The sequence below is a fragment of the Sorex araneus genome, chromosome 1, assembly GCF_027595985.1.
Source record: "Sorex araneus isolate mSorAra2 chromosome 1, mSorAra2.pri, whole genome shotgun sequence".
NCBI classification, from domain to species: domain Eukaryota; kingdom Metazoa; phylum Chordata; class Mammalia; order Eulipotyphla; family Soricidae; genus Sorex; species Sorex araneus.
In genome coordinates, this window is record NC_073302.1 from 245121777 (window position 1) to 245137370 (window position 15594).

The window sequence follows — 15594 nt, forward strand, 5'->3', positions numbered from 1 at the left end:
CCATTTCAAAAGCAAGCCGTTCTAGTTTTGGCACATATTTCAATACATTTCCCAGAACAGCATGGGAAATATCTGGTCTGCTCCACAATTCCAACACAGAACTGAAGTCAAATTACCTTAGCAGTTCTGAGCTCACTTATTCAGTATCTTATCCACTTTTCAAAGGGGGAGTCAACCATGCTCATCCTGAAAATAATTTCATGACATCACAGACTCTGGACTTAACTCAGACTGAAATGCATAGGGCCAAGAGTCACGGTCCGTGTGGTTGGTTCAAATCAAGTCACCAACTCTAGATAAGCAGAGCCTAGGTCTAATATTGCATGACAGACAAGAACTAGGACTCTTATGGAGTGCCGAGTGCCAGCGTGTGTAGTCTCTGAGAACTGCTCACAACTCCTTGTGAATCACAGTCTGGTCAGATTGGCCTCTGCAAGGAAGTCACAAAAGGAACCAGGACATATATTGCTAAGGGTGCCTGACATTTTTCTGAGCCTGCGCTATCTAAATTTCATTTTGAATATAAGGGACTTAGGAAATATATTTTCCACAAAAGTTAGAATAATAAAGTACTAAAGAGGAAGGAAATCTACAGAGGCAAAAGTTCAGCATGTATGACAGGGCATTTGACAATTATTGCAAAGCATCTGAACAACAGTTTGTACCTCAGAATTCTCAGAGGAAAGTAAGGATACTAATTTCCATTACAGTGAACAGAAATAGTAACTATAACTTCCTTCTTTCTCCTACTTCCTTCCTTCCTTCCTTCCTTCCTTCCTTCCTTCCTTCCTTCCTTCCTTCCTTCCTTCCTTCCTTCTTTTTTGCTTTCTCCTTTCTTTTCTCCCTCCCTCCTTCCCTTCCTTCTTTCCTTCCCTATAGCTGAATTATTCCTGCTTATTTACTCAGAGATCACTGTTTGAGAGACTATATGGGATGCTGGAGATTGAACCAGGGTCAGCTGCACGTAAGAAAAATGCCTTACCTCAAGTACTATCTCTCTGGCCTCAAGGTTAACTGATTTTCTTACAGACAACACAACATGCTACAGTAGTTTTTAGGTTGACTCAGCTGCCCAAATACTCGGACACAAACAGAAATGTGGACCTAACTGGCAACGGGTCCCTTTTATAAAGCTTCGGAAGGCAATGTAGTCTAGTGTATTCCATTGATTCAAGTATACATTTAAAATTTTAAATTCATGCTATAATGTATTCTCTAGAGCAAAGATACCACTGCTCAGGAATGTTGATGGTTATTCTGACAATTAAGGCCCTAACAGAAAGAGTCATTTGGTGGAAAGTGGAGTAAAGAAGCAAAGGTTCTTTGGGGTTTTTCCAAACACATGAGAACTAATTATTAATTTTATGGAGTGATAAGCTGACTCTGATATCAGTGATATCATTCACCTACAATTGTCATTTTAAAATTTTTGGTAATGCTTCTTCTGAAATGTTTATTCTCAGCCACATGTGAGTGGCTGTCAGGACCCTGCCTGGAAGTGAACCTGCCACCAGGAGAGTCTCAGTGGAAAAGGACTGACATGATTGCTAACACATGCTGCTTATATGGATGAGACTGCTTTTACAACCTCAAAACTATCTTTAACAATTTATGAATTTAAAACGAGGGTAGGGCTGGAGCAATAGTATAGCGGGTGGGGTGTTTGCCTTGCACGTACCCAACCCAGGTTCGATCCCTGGCATCCCATATGATCCCCCAAGCACTGCCAGGAGTAATTCCTGAGTGCAGAGCCAGGAGTAACCCCTGAGCATTGCTGGGTGTGACCCAAAAAGCAAAACAACAACAACAACAACAACAAAACCCCTTGATATTAAAAAAAAAATAAGCAAGTCAGTCTGTATCTCTGGCTAGTCAATCTCAGAATTAGAATGAATGAAAAATTAGAATAAATCTTGCAATAAGAATTCCTTCATCCCCAGGTGTTCATTGCTAATAATTTAAGTACTGAAGCCATTGATTTGGAGAAGAAAAAGGGACTAATGCTTAAAAAAAAAGATGGAATGCATTTCTCCTCTGCTCAGGATGAAAGCAAACAAAAAATGAGTAACTTTAATTTGCAGAAAGCCTTTTAATAAAAGAAACTCAGATCTGTTCTAGAGGCAAAATTTCTGAAAGGTTCACAAAAGGTGTTAAGTAGGAAAACTAGCACTGTGCCTTTCAAGTGTGCTATCTCATTATGAAGGGCAACAAAATGCAAATATGAAAAGTACTTGGCTATCACACCACCTATCCCAGCCCCATCTCATGAGTTGCACTCAGGTGTGAACATCTGAATGTAATTTAGGACTTTTCTTTGACTGCCCTTTGGCAGGTAGGGAAGCTGAGGGATGAGTGAGCAGTCCTATGGCCAAGAAGGAACATGCCCACCTCCTAGAGTTGGAGCTGGGGCCTCTGTGGCTGAGCTGCCCAGGAAGCTCCCAGGACTGCCAACCTATTGGACACTGTCCATGCAATCCTACCCTTAGCATGCTTCTCTGTTTTCTCTCCAAAGATAGTAATGGAGATCTAGGGAGATACAAAACGGAGCGTGGGTCTAGTCTAAGTTCAGTCCTTCTCCAAAGAGGGCAAATATGCTCACTGAGGGTTCTCTCCTTACAGAGCTCTGAAGTCTATGCTACTTGTTTAAAATCAAGCAGAAAATTCTCCCTGGTTAAATGGATATCCATTTCTATACTTTTGTTTGTTTGTTTTGTTCTGTTTGGGGGCCACACCTGTCAGTGTTCAGGACTCACTCCTGGCTCTGTGCTCGGGTATGGGATTACTTGGGGGATTAGATGTGGTGCCGGGAATCCAACTGGAGTCAGCCACGTGCAATGCAAGCACCTTAACCCTTTACTCTCTCTTAGGTTCTGCATTTTCCAATGATGTTCACATTCCATAAATTAGATGTGTCTCGATCCTAGAAAAGACTAGTAAAATAAATAGCCCTACAAAGGATATGATTTAGGATAAATCTGGAAACCCCAAAGAGTTAACCAGGATTTCTCTACATCAAAGTCAGAGGTAGCAAAGGGTCCCGGTGGGTCTAAAAATAGCTTCATAACCCCAGGGCTTACTGATGTGTGTGTGTGATGTGGTGGTGGGGAGGTGGGAACAAAGAACATATGCTGAAAATGTAGAAGCTTATCAAGGGGATTTCTGTTTTCAAGAGCAGGTTGAGGCTTGTTCCAGAGTTCTAAAGACAGCCGCACACAGACTACGAGCATTGACACCCTGGTTGCAGGATGGTGCCAGCAGCACCCCCCAGCCCCCACATCTGCCAGATGTCATGAGGCAAGGTGCTGCAGTAAATTCTCTTGCACGTAAGCACCACTGTGGTAGTTGTGGTGATGGAATATACAAGCATATGTGTGCGCGTGTGTGTGTGTGTGAGAGAGAGAGAGAGTGTGTGAGAGTGTGTGTATGTGTGCATGTGTGTGCCATGCAACTGTGGAGTTTCTGAGGATGTGTAATTGAGCACTGACACCTGAGAGAAGCTTAAAGAAACCTTGGGAGGGGGTGGGAAGGTCAAGAGATCTTCTAAGTATATTTCGCTATAGGACAGTCCCCCATACTACACCACACCCTCAAAGGAAATCTCAGCCGGAAATCTAATATATGCCAGAGGCAAGACAGAAACTGCTCTGGCTGCAGCTGTGAGGGCGGGAGTGATGTGTAGTCAACCCCTCCTGCAGTGTTCCCTCACCTCTGGGGAAATAACTGGAAGGAATATAGATGTCTGAAGAATGTGGGATAAATCCACTGCACAATCCAAGGCCTGTGCTTTGCAGGGCAGGGAAGTTCGGGAAATGAAAGTGTTTCCAGTGTAGGGGTTTGCTCCTGAGTACTTACTAGCACACCGCAGGACTGATCCGTGCAAGCCTGGAGTAATCCCTCCCATTTCTCACTCACTCTTCTTCTGCCTTGTATGCACTCAACTGGATTTCTTCATTTGGTCAACTGACCCCAAACAGAACAAGAAAACCAAGGCACCAAAATGGGTAGCAGAAAGGAAAAATGACTTATGCTGAAACATATTTTAGAAGAGATATTATCCCCTACACAGAAAAAGAAACAAGTTGTTTTTAGTTCCTTTTAAAGGACCCTCTGCTGGCATTTTTATGAGCAGATTGCTACCTCATCCCAGAATGCCTCACAGTTGTTGGCAAAGATGCCTCCTGTTCCTCCGACAGGATTTCTCCAGAGCCCCACGGCCAACATTTTACTGAAATGTTTTCTTCCTTCCTGTCAGTAGCTGTTCTGCTGCAAATTCTCTCTGCGTCTCTGGGCTCAGAGTAGAGGGGCTAAAAGCAGCCTTATCAAGAGTTACACATGCCAGCCGGAGGTTGAGAGCTGCTTTCCTCAGATGCTGCATGCTCTAACCCACTAAAATGGGCTGCTTCCATTCTCTGTGAATGTAGCCAATTGGGAGAAGCCATAGTTACAAGAAAAGCTATGCCAGAACAACTGTACTACAGCACACAATAAAACATTCCACAAACCTTCACCAACCCCAAGGCAGACGGCAGGTCTAGGGTCCACTCAGTTATTGCATTTCATGTATTAAAAACCTGATAAAATAGGAGAGGCTAACTTTACTTTGACTTGTTTAAAACCGATGATTTATAAAGGAGAATAAATTAAAGCTTTTAGTGTATGGTTTTGACTTCTCAATCATTTACTGGATGATTTATAATTATTAGATGTTTATCATATAAAATACAGAATCCAATATCTGTGACGGGTTTATGTCCATAAGTCATAAAGTAGAAGTATTCAAATAAAGAGAAAGTAACCGTTTCTTACTGTTATTTACTTGACTATCAATTTGATAAGAATAAAACAGTAGTGTTAATATCTTATTATGTTTTAGATGCAAGTCCTTTTAAATACCCAGTGAAAGTGAATTTCTACAAGTAGACTTGTGCAGTAACCCTTTAAATAATTTGTGCTACATATACATTGAAAACATCAATCCTGTTTTGGGGTCACATTCAGTGGTGATCAGAGCTTACTCCCAGCTCTGCACTGAGGGATTAACTTCTGGCAGGGTTGGGGGACCAATGGGGTACCAGGGGTTAAACCAAATTGACTGTGTGCAAGGCAAGCACCCTACCTGCTTACTATCTCTCCAACCCCAATATCGAGTTATTTTAAAAAGAAAAAGATTATCCTTATTTTCAAAAGTAGTTCAAAATAAAGTTCTTAATTACTGAGAAAAAAAGGGAAAAAAAAGAAAACCTCAATCCTCTAAGTAGTAAAAGAAGCAGAATTGCCTGAGGGTGAAGTCATATGACTCTCAACTTAGTATTAAATTCCTAGATGAAGGCATTCACGTATTTCCAGTAAAACACTCCTCGTGAGTTCTATTCAACGAAAGCCTGCTACTTTGAAGGAACAAAAATATTGGTCACTTCTAATTTTTCACTAGAATATTCTTTCTTGCCATCCTTGAATTGAACTTGTTAAAGAAATTGAAATGCTTACTAGCCAACACTTTTTCCAGCAGTATTGAACTCACAGTAATTCTTATCACTGATAAAATGCTGTTGGATTATCCATCAAGATGACACACATATTTACATATATATACACACATACATTAATCTACATATCCATATACACATATGTGCAGACACATTAACATGTACACTCAATATAAACTTGAAAACCACCTTAAATCTTAAATTTAAATAGCAGGTGATGTGATTTATTTCATTCAGCACTCAAAGGCCAGTGCACTGCCCACTGTCATACAGCACCACCTCAGCAATGTATTTCTTACTAAGCATAGTTAAGGAGACAGACAGAGACAAAGAAAAAAGTCATTTACTCTTTTAATTCAATCTTCTCAGAAATATGAGGAGCCTATAGTGCTTGGGGCATAATTAAGAAATTATGATAATTTTTTTGCATTTTAATGGTAATTTAATTTCCTTTCCCTCTACTTTATAAGGAAATTATAATTACTAATGTTCATTTATAATAAGTGGCAAAAACACATTTCCATTTCATTTTGTATCACCATAAGCCAAGAAAAGTTTGATGGGTTTAAAAATATCACAGGGGATTAGGCCAAACTCATCAATGCTTTCCAGTACAGACATGAATAATTTATCATCTGAAACTTGGTATGATGGATTTGATTCAAGCATGGGAAATTTCATTAGCCCATGACAGAATCAAACAATTAAAGGGCTATGTGTTTAAGATTTTTCACAAATATTTAAGTCAAGACTATATGTATATATATAATACTACATAAATATTAAAATACAGATTAACATTGTTGAGATACATCTAAATTTATCATAGACATTTAATTTATTAATAATTCTTTACTTTTTCTCAAATAACAAAAGATGCCAATCGCTGTTTCCTCACCTTCAAACATTATCAAGGTAAAAACATTTGGGGAGGATGGAGGGAGGGAGAAAAGAAGGAAGAAACAGAGGAAGGGAGGGAAGGAGGGAAGGAGGGAGAGACGGACGGAGGAAGGAAGGAAAGATGGAAGATAACAGTTTGTAGTTATTGTATCCCTGGAACATTAGAAGTTAGAGAAGATTAATATAATTTCCATTTATTTCTGTTTATCACAATTATGACAAACATCAGTTTACCCTCCAAATTCCAAGGGATTGGCTTTTGGATCTTTAAGAAATCATTTTATGTCACTAATAGCAAACTTCAGAGCCCAAATTAACTACCTGGCTAAGCTTGAGATGCAGGCTCAGTTTAGGAAAAACAAAAAAGTAGCAAACTAGAGTGGGGCTGGCAGAGATGCCAAGTGGGTCTACAGAAGACTAAAGAGGAAATGCAAATACAAATAATTCACTGTATCACTATCATCACTGTCATCCCATTACTTGTTGATTTACTCGAGCAGGAACCAATAACGTCTCTATTCCTCCCAGCCCTGAGATTTTAGCAGCCTCTCCTTAGCCATCTTTCCCAACGATTGGAGGCTCTTTCAGGGTCAGGGGAATGAGACCTATTGTACTGTTTTTGGCATATCGAATATGCCACGGGTAGCTTGCCGGGCTCTGTCTGTGCGGGCGGGATACTCTCGGTAGCCTGTCAGGCTCTCCGGGAGGGGTGTGTGTTTGTGTGTGTGTGTGTGTGTATGTGTATATATATATGTTACATATATATATATATATTACTCTATGATTTGTTGCCTACTGTCTGAACTCCATTAAATATGATGTGGTAATTATGGAAAATGGGTAGGAAGTGTCTTATAATGTGTTTGGAAAGCAGCCTGGAGGGTGGTGGCGGTTGGGTAGTGGAGGTCAGCTGCCAGGGCTGGGTCCCTTGGGATGGGGAGGGTTCTCACCCGCCCCCTTCTGGGGCGCCCTGGGTGAAAACAGTCTGGTGTGGAGTCCATACAAATAATTAGAAAGCTATAAATCAAAGTGCAGGCATTATTATTACTAATGGTAATAATTAATGATTATAATAACAATAGTTATATCTTCAATGTTTAATTTTTCAAATCCACTATAAGGAATGAAAATACAGGTAGGGAAATTAATAGTCAACCACAGATTTATTTTTTTCCCCCAGAGCATTGGATAAGGAAAATCATCAACTCCAAAACTCTAAGCTGTGGTACCAATAGAAGGTTTCTGAAGTCTCAGTCATTTCCACTTGCATCAAGATGACTGAATTCTTTTTAGAGTTTAGAATTTGCATTGTTCTCAGAACCTTAGAGAAATTACATCCCCTCTTTTCCAAGAACTGTACAGTGTTTAAAGTCACTACAATGGAGCAATTAAAACGAAAATTGTATGACTGATTCAATATTTTTCATCTATAAAGATTGACACTAAAAGGATAAACAAGCCCATAAATTTAGTCACTGGACCCAAATACGCACATTATAGAACTTTTACTAAAACATGGTTATTGGGACTAAGTTTTGTGTTACCTCTGGGACTCCTAACTTTCGGCATGCTTCCAAAAAGTTTTCCACATTTCTTCTGCATTTCGCCATGCTAAGTTTGGGCTATTAATAAAAATAAGCATAAATGATTAATTATTAAAAGCATAATAAATCTTAAGTTAAAATTTTAAACTAAATAAAACAATAAATAGATATTATTAGGGAAAATACCATAAACAAACAGAAGACAATAAAACATTATTGAAAAATGTCCACTTAGATACAAGGCCTGATAAAAGTTTGCATTATATTCTTTTTGATATTGTGTGTGTATACCTATGTGTATATAGAGAAGTGCAGATATAAAGTCTATCTTCATTTATGTATGCACACATAATATGCATACAAATGATGTATTGTCTATAAATGCAAAATGTTCTGTATGTATGTGTATTGTACACACATAATTTTTATGGGTTCATATCATTATGAACCTTATAGTATATTATTACATACCATATAATAGAAACCATTATGTATCATACAGTTTTTATGGTTCATAACATTAAGTAACCTGTTTTAGATGCGCCTAAAACCACACCATCCACATCACTATTTTTCATCAGTAAATATATTTCCATGAGAAGGTTAAAATTAAATAGACCAATTAATCATCCTGCCAAAGCAATGGATTTAACCATCACCAAATGTATGACTTGCTTACTTTTTTGAAAATAATAAAAAAAAGATTTCCTCTATTCCCCTCCCCAACCCCTCTCCTCCTAAAAGGAAACAAGCCTGTTTCCATCCAGAAGAATTTAGTTTGGGGGCTACACAAGTATTGTCCATCTTGGCTAGAGATCAGATGCTGCCCATCAACAGGAGCCCCACAAGGACACACTAAGGTGCTCCTCCCCGCCCTGTCAGGACTCGGGGTAAGATCGCCACAGTCAGGCTAAGAACAGTTACGGCCTTCTGACTTGTCTTTGTTTAAATAACCCCTTATGAAAAATGACTTTTTACACTCCTGCATACTAAAAAGCTTTCACCAACCACTATTTTGCTTGAAATTTGAAATGACCCTTTCTCATCATTTACATATTTATTTTAGACACTCTCCCTTCTTGGACTGGAGCGATAGCACATGGGGTAGGGCGTTTGCCTTGCACGCGGCCAACTCGGGTTCAATTCTTCCGTCCCTCTCAGAGAGCCCGGCAAGCTACCGAGAGTATCCCGCCCGCACGGCAGAGCCTGGCAAGCTACCCGGGGCGTATTTAATATGCCAAAAGCAGTAACAACAAGTCTCACAATGGAGACATTACTGGTGCCTGCTCGAGCAAACTGATGAACAACAGGACGACAGTGGAACAGTGCTCCCTTCTTACAGTGAAAATGCTCTGTCATTTAGATGTCCCTTTTCTGCTCTTCTAGTTGCTGGGGCCCCGCCAACAAATTTTAATAGGGCCCTGGTGAGTCTACTGGCATCTTTAACTAGCAACACTGTCCTCACATTATAGAATACAGTTTGTGTAAGTAAAAGTGCGCTTCTGTTTATATGGATGACTTACAACTGCTGGCGATGGGACATGGATGCTAGCGACAGATCGGGGGCGAATATGGTTTACCAGATGGCAGAGGACGACCCCATCCATGAGCGCAGCCCCCAGGTCTTCGTGAAGGCTGACCTTGAGCCTCATTTCAATGCTCTGTGCGGGAGGGAGAAGAAAGCAGGTGCTATTAGGCAACCAAGGGTCAAGTACAGTTACAGGTGTTGAAGAATGCAGACATTTGGTGCTGTAATGGCAGAGGATGAGGACAGTGGGGGGGGGGGGGAGAAGGGGTTAGAGAGAAGCACAAGAATACCTAGAAAATATTATGGCCATCTTCCCAAAGAGGTCAAATGGTTCAGTAGTAAAATAAACTGAGCAGTGTCGAAATCTTTAACTAGCGGAATGACAGGAATAATGGGGAAAAAATACCCTGCGTTCAATATTAACCCAGCTGTTAAAACATAGAAGCAGAGTGAGTTGACAAAAACCAAATCTGAGTGTTTCAGACATGTAACAACGGGCAGCAGAGGGATCAAGAGAAGCTTCTCTCTGAGGTTGCTGTAGTTGAGAAATCAATTCACATCTTTTTCTCAAAACTTCAACTTCTAAATTTTGAGATAATTCTACAGTCACAAATAATTACAAGAAATTATTAGAGATGTCACCTACCACCTTTAACACTGTCCCTCAAAGGTGTCAACTTGCCAAAGCTAGTAAAGTATCACAACCGGACACAGATGGCCTGGAGTACTTCTAGCCTCATAAGGCTCGGAATCCGAATGGTGTTCGATTACCGCCACCCCACTTCTTTCACGCCCCGAGAACTGCACTTCAACCCGGTTCCCATTCTCCCACCCTCCCAGAGCATCCATCATACATGCTGGCAAGTTTGTGCTCTCTTATTGGTCCCAAATGACCCGATCATTTCTCTTAGTCTATTCTCTCTGTTGTTTAAATTATTCTACTGTTCTTATTTATAGTTCATCGATGCTTTATTTTGTTACCTTCACCCTACTGTTGATGCATTCATTAAGGATTATTTTGGTAAGGTGGAATAAAGCCCCAATGGCTTATTTGCACCCTGGCCCCATGCCCAGGGGCCACTCTGAGTTGTTGTATGGTGACAGGGATCAAACCCAGGCCTCCTGCTTGCAGTATCAGTGTTCTGCTTACTTGGCTATTACTCCAGACAGTGTTATGCTTCATTTGTTGGTGCAATGCTACTGACGGAACTCAGATCCTAAACATGTAAGCAGCATTTCTGGGATCCTGCATGACAACTGAAGAAGTTTCTGTGATAAAATTTTTTCCTCCTGACTATGTGCTAAACCATATGTAAAGTGCCATCTGCAATAAAGATGCTGATCTACCTTAAATTTAACTTAACTTTTATTTATTGGATTCACTGCTTGTTTGTGCAACTCACTAAAATCCATAATTGGATAATTTTCTTTTTTTTCCATATTTTTTTCTGTCTCTTTCCAACAGCTCATAGGCTTCATGAGAGAAGAGACATTTTTTTCTTCCTACACTCCCTGATATGAAGTACCTATCAATATGCATTTGTTAAAGGAAATGATGAAACATAGAATATGTCTCCTCCAAGAACATTTCTTGTACTTTTTATAGTTTATGACTATGGCACATCAGATATTCTGACCGGTTCGGGGTACAAAGTAAGAATAACTATATCCCTAAATCAATGGAATACCATCATTAGATACATACATGAGTTTTTACTTTTAAGATACTTTTGCGGCTAGAGGGATCGTACAGTAGACGGGGTGCTTGCCTCGCACAGAGTTCGATCCCTGTCACGCCATATGGTCTTTAAAGCTTACCAGGAGTGAGCAAAGTCAGGAGTAAGCTTTCAGCATTGGAGGGGTATCCCTCAATCTTCCCAAATAAAAGAATAACTGAAATAAGACTATCCTTTATATATACACATTTTGTAATTCTACTTACTTTATCTCACACAGTCCTCAGGAAAAAAACCCCACTGATGTGAACTAGTATTATTTTTTAAAATATGAGGAAACATAATCAATGATATTAACCGACTTGCCCTGTATCAGTCACCAGGTGATCTGGTTAGATTTGAAACTATGTCTGCAATGCTTCAAGATCAATTTCTTTTAAAACAAACAAATAAAAAACAAAACCAAACCCAAGAATTCTGCTTCCAATCTGAAAATTATCACTTGGCAATATAGTTTTGTTAAGGGTACCTCACGAAGTTGTTCCACCAATTCTTTTTCTTCTCTCATCTGTTCCATTTTCCTCCGAATTGTAAATTGTGGGTCTATAGATTCCAAATTTCTCTGAGGCCTTAGAAAGACTGTAACAGAAAGGGAAAAATGGTTATGTTGAGTGCATAGTATGAGCTGCCGTTATTTTAGCTAAACGTGCAGTTAAAGATTCTTGATTTAACTCTCCAAAGTTTAAACACCCACTGAAAGTTTCTTGATTTATCTCCCCAAATTCACTTAGTCTCAGAAACATATTAAAAAAGATAATTTTATGTAGAAAGTTTGGTCTGAATATTTCCCAGAAGATTACAATTTATGTGGTACTGGGTTATATGAACTAACATAGGGTGTATCTTTGGTTGGTCACAAATGGAATCCATAAAAGTGTTGGGTTATCCTTGGAATCATGCCAGACACTCTAGGCACCACTGACAAATGCTCTTTCTCTCAGTTCCTACTGCCTAAGTGAGGGAGGGTACATGTGTGATAAGGCACTCTCAAGGAATGAAGAGGTTAAAAAAATAAATAAATAAACCCTGCCACTTAGCCTACTGGTGGATCAGAAAGTTGACTTCTAGAAGAATGCTCACAAACTCTTTTATGTGGACAAGATTAGAGGCTATTTAAAAGAGAATCCTTGGCTTTAGGTCCTTAAAATGACAACCTCTAAGAATAGCGGCAAACAGCAGCACTTCTCTTGGAAGGAGTTAAGCTCTGGTTCTGGAGAAAGTCATTGCTCTAAATTTTGGAAGAATAGCATCTTTTAGACTAATAAAGAAAGCACAAAATATACGGTGACAGCTAGGATCTTAGCCAGTTTGCTTTCTTATGTAATGCCCAGGAAAGACATGTACTTAAATTTCTTTCTTCCTTCAAGTACCTTTATAGCATATGAAAACTGTCAACTTTCCATCACATAAGATGGAGTGCAAACAGCTGCTAAGAGCTGTATTTGGCTTCCCTTGTATCATAGACTTTTGAATTGTATGTTTATTTCAGGGAGCGAATGGGGATTCTGGGAACTCCAATTTCACAAGTAACTATTACATAAAAGTCTGAACTGGCAGATGACAAGAGTAGGTGCTTCAATCACTATGATGTAAATCACATAAAATAAAAACGTCAGGTGATATTTTTCTATTCTGACAAATACTTCCCATGGGCCATCTTATAAACTATTTAAATGTATTATTTAAAATTAAATATGATTTACAAATGTACTTAAAGCTTTAAAAAAGCAAGCTGAGTCCACCACTCATATTAATCGTTATCCTATGCTCACACAACCATTTTTATCTCAGTTTGTATCCTTGGACTAATCATGTTAATAAATGACTTTTGTTATTTAGCTTACAACTCAGGACATCTAAGAACTCTAGATCACTTACAGGTTATGTCAATTAATGTTCTGATACTTTCTCTCTTTGATTCATACACAGCTAATGGAGAGAAGGGAAGGTCTGCAGTGTCATGAAGAATTCTGAGTAGGACCTAGGCCTCTGTCTCAAGTCACTCATTGAGGACAACCAGAAGGAGGCAAGGATGGAGTCAGGGAAATAATTCCAGTAGTAGAGCCTGGCAATCTACCTGTGGCGTATTTGATATGCCAAAAACAGTAGCAACAAGTCTCACAATGGAGACGTTACTCGTGCCCGCTCGAACAAATCGATGAGCAATGGGATGACAGTGACAGTGATACAGTGATGAGTACATGCCTATCACATGCCCCAGACATGCCCTCTCCACATTACTGAGTAAGGCTCCTACTTAAAACAATGAACAACAACAACAACAAATCATTTCTGAAGGAGTGAAAGTCCTGTCTCCACAGGAACAAGACCTACAAATGCCAAATTCCAAATTTCACAGTAAATGAGATCAATTGTTTAAAAAATAAAGCCTACAAGTTTGAGTAACTCCAGCAAGGAGAGATGAGACATTCTCAGACCAAAGGAAGATGAGGATAAGCTTGACAAAATAGAAACCATGGAAAAAGATCACAAATCCACTAAACTTGCCTTTATAGTATATTAAGTCCAATACAAAATGCACCTTTCAAGTAAACAATCAGAAAAAAGGTACATTAAAATGTCAAATCTAGGAATAATTCACTACCAAATTTACCAAAAATGTTCAGCAATGTGGACAGAGTTGTGTAATACATATAGCAGGCAGCAAGGGGAGCCCTAATACTATTTAAACAAATCTAATATTTTCTTTGGAGGTTTTATTTTCCTTTGTCTTTTTTTTTCCTGGGGGCAATCTTATCTAATATTGTCCATGTTTAATATTTTCAATATGTTTTTATTGGCAGATTTCATTCTGAATATGAAACTATCAGGAAGTTCAATTAGCTAGTGAGGTTTTGTTTAACAGCACACAATTCAAGTGTCTACGCCTTGTGAAAACCCTACACGAGATAACGAGAGTATGCAATGGTGTCTGGGTTTTAATATCCCTGTGTTGATTTTCATCTTAAATTCCTTCGTATCTTAAAAATACAAATGCATGCATGTGTAAGTGTTCTTTAAATGCTAAGCAACAGAAAGGGTTTGCACATATTTGAACTGTGGTATTTCAACCAAGTACTTCAAATGACTATAAAACTATTGGAACCATGACTGGAACATGACAGTTTCCGAAATAAATTGATTGCTGTGGAATAAATGAGAATTTAAAACAAACTTTTTAAGTTAATAATAAATCCACAGACACATCAATTTATTAGAATTGAATAATTTTTGTGGAACATCATGATAACTCATTATGTTGAGGAAAAAAAATTTTTTTCAGAACCTATTTAAAAATAAATGTGCTGAACAGGCTGAGAGAAAGCTTCAGGTAAATGGTCCATGGAGAATTATTCTGTCTTTCATTTCATATCACTAAATTTCAATTCAATTTTAACTACATTACTTAGTTTAGAGGAATGAAAATTTAATTTAATGATACTAAGAAATATTAAAAAGAACAATACTGGGGCCAGAGTGATCATCAAGCAAGGAGGACATTTGCCTTGCACGCAGCTGACCTTGGTTCGACCCCCAGCATCCCATATGGTCCCCCATGCACTGCCAGCAATAATTCCTGAGTGCAGAGCCAGGAATAGCCCCTGGGCATTGCCGGTGTGACCCAAAAAGCAAAAAATTAAGTAAGAAATTTTAAAAAAAGAACAATACTTTTCAAATGAAATGTCACCCTGATGTAAGTGTGAATAAGAGAAAGGCAGGAGAGTTGAGTGTGTATGAGTGGTAGGGTATATACACAGTCGGTGTGTGCGCATATGGATATACACCTAGGGTGGAGGAAGAAGCAAAGAGGCAGATACTTTGGCAGCAGGGGGGTTAGGCCGCACCCAGTGGTGCTCAGAGGTAGCTACTCCTAGCTCTGTGCTTGCAGGTAACTCCCAGAGGTGTTCGGAGGACCATGCTGTGTCAGGGCTTGAACCAGAGACATCTGTGTGCAAGACAAGTGCCTTAACTCCTGTACTCTCTCTGGCCCCAAACCAGGTGGGGAAAAAAATAAGTCTGCTTAACTCATTCTTGTTGTACGTTAAGTAAATACCATTCAAAGGATGGAAAGATGGCTTTCTTATATTTGTAATTTACTAGAAAAACTACTAAGCAAAGGCTTTGCAGGAAATGATGAGTATACTTATACAGGCACAAGCCAAATTCTACTGATTTTTCTATCATATCTATCCCCTCTTGCCTCCTCATCCTCTTCTCCAGCTGGGGAAGTACAAAATGCCCTGTCTTTCCGTGGTGCTCATTACTTTCTATCCTACAGTATAGACTTATTTTTCTCCGTTATGACCCTAAACATTTACATCTGTTTCTAATTTGTACCTTTACCCTACCCACAGTTTATTGAATGAAACTGAAGCAAATCATTAAAAAATGCCTTCATT

The 15594-nt window shown here is 39.1% G+C and overlaps 1 protein-coding gene across 4 annotated transcripts in view; it reads right to left on the minus strand.

The window, feature by feature from the left end:
- Nucleotides 1-15594, minus strand: part of LRCH1 (leucine rich repeats and calponin homology domain containing 1) — a 198897-nt gene that overhangs the window by 13370 nt on the left and 169933 nt on the right. For all 4 annotated transcript variants that reach the window (XM_055131747.1, XM_055131735.1, XM_055131741.1 and 1 more), the window contains 3 exons: nucleotides 11664-11773; nucleotides 9454-9591; nucleotides 7931-8008 (listed from right to left, as the gene is read on the minus strand). In XM_055131747.1, coding sequence (XP_054987722.1) covers nucleotides 7931-8008; nucleotides 9454-9591; nucleotides 11664-11773 — 326 coding nt within the window. The remainder of the gene's footprint in view (nucleotides 1-7930; nucleotides 8009-9453; nucleotides 9592-11663; nucleotides 11774-15594) is intronic.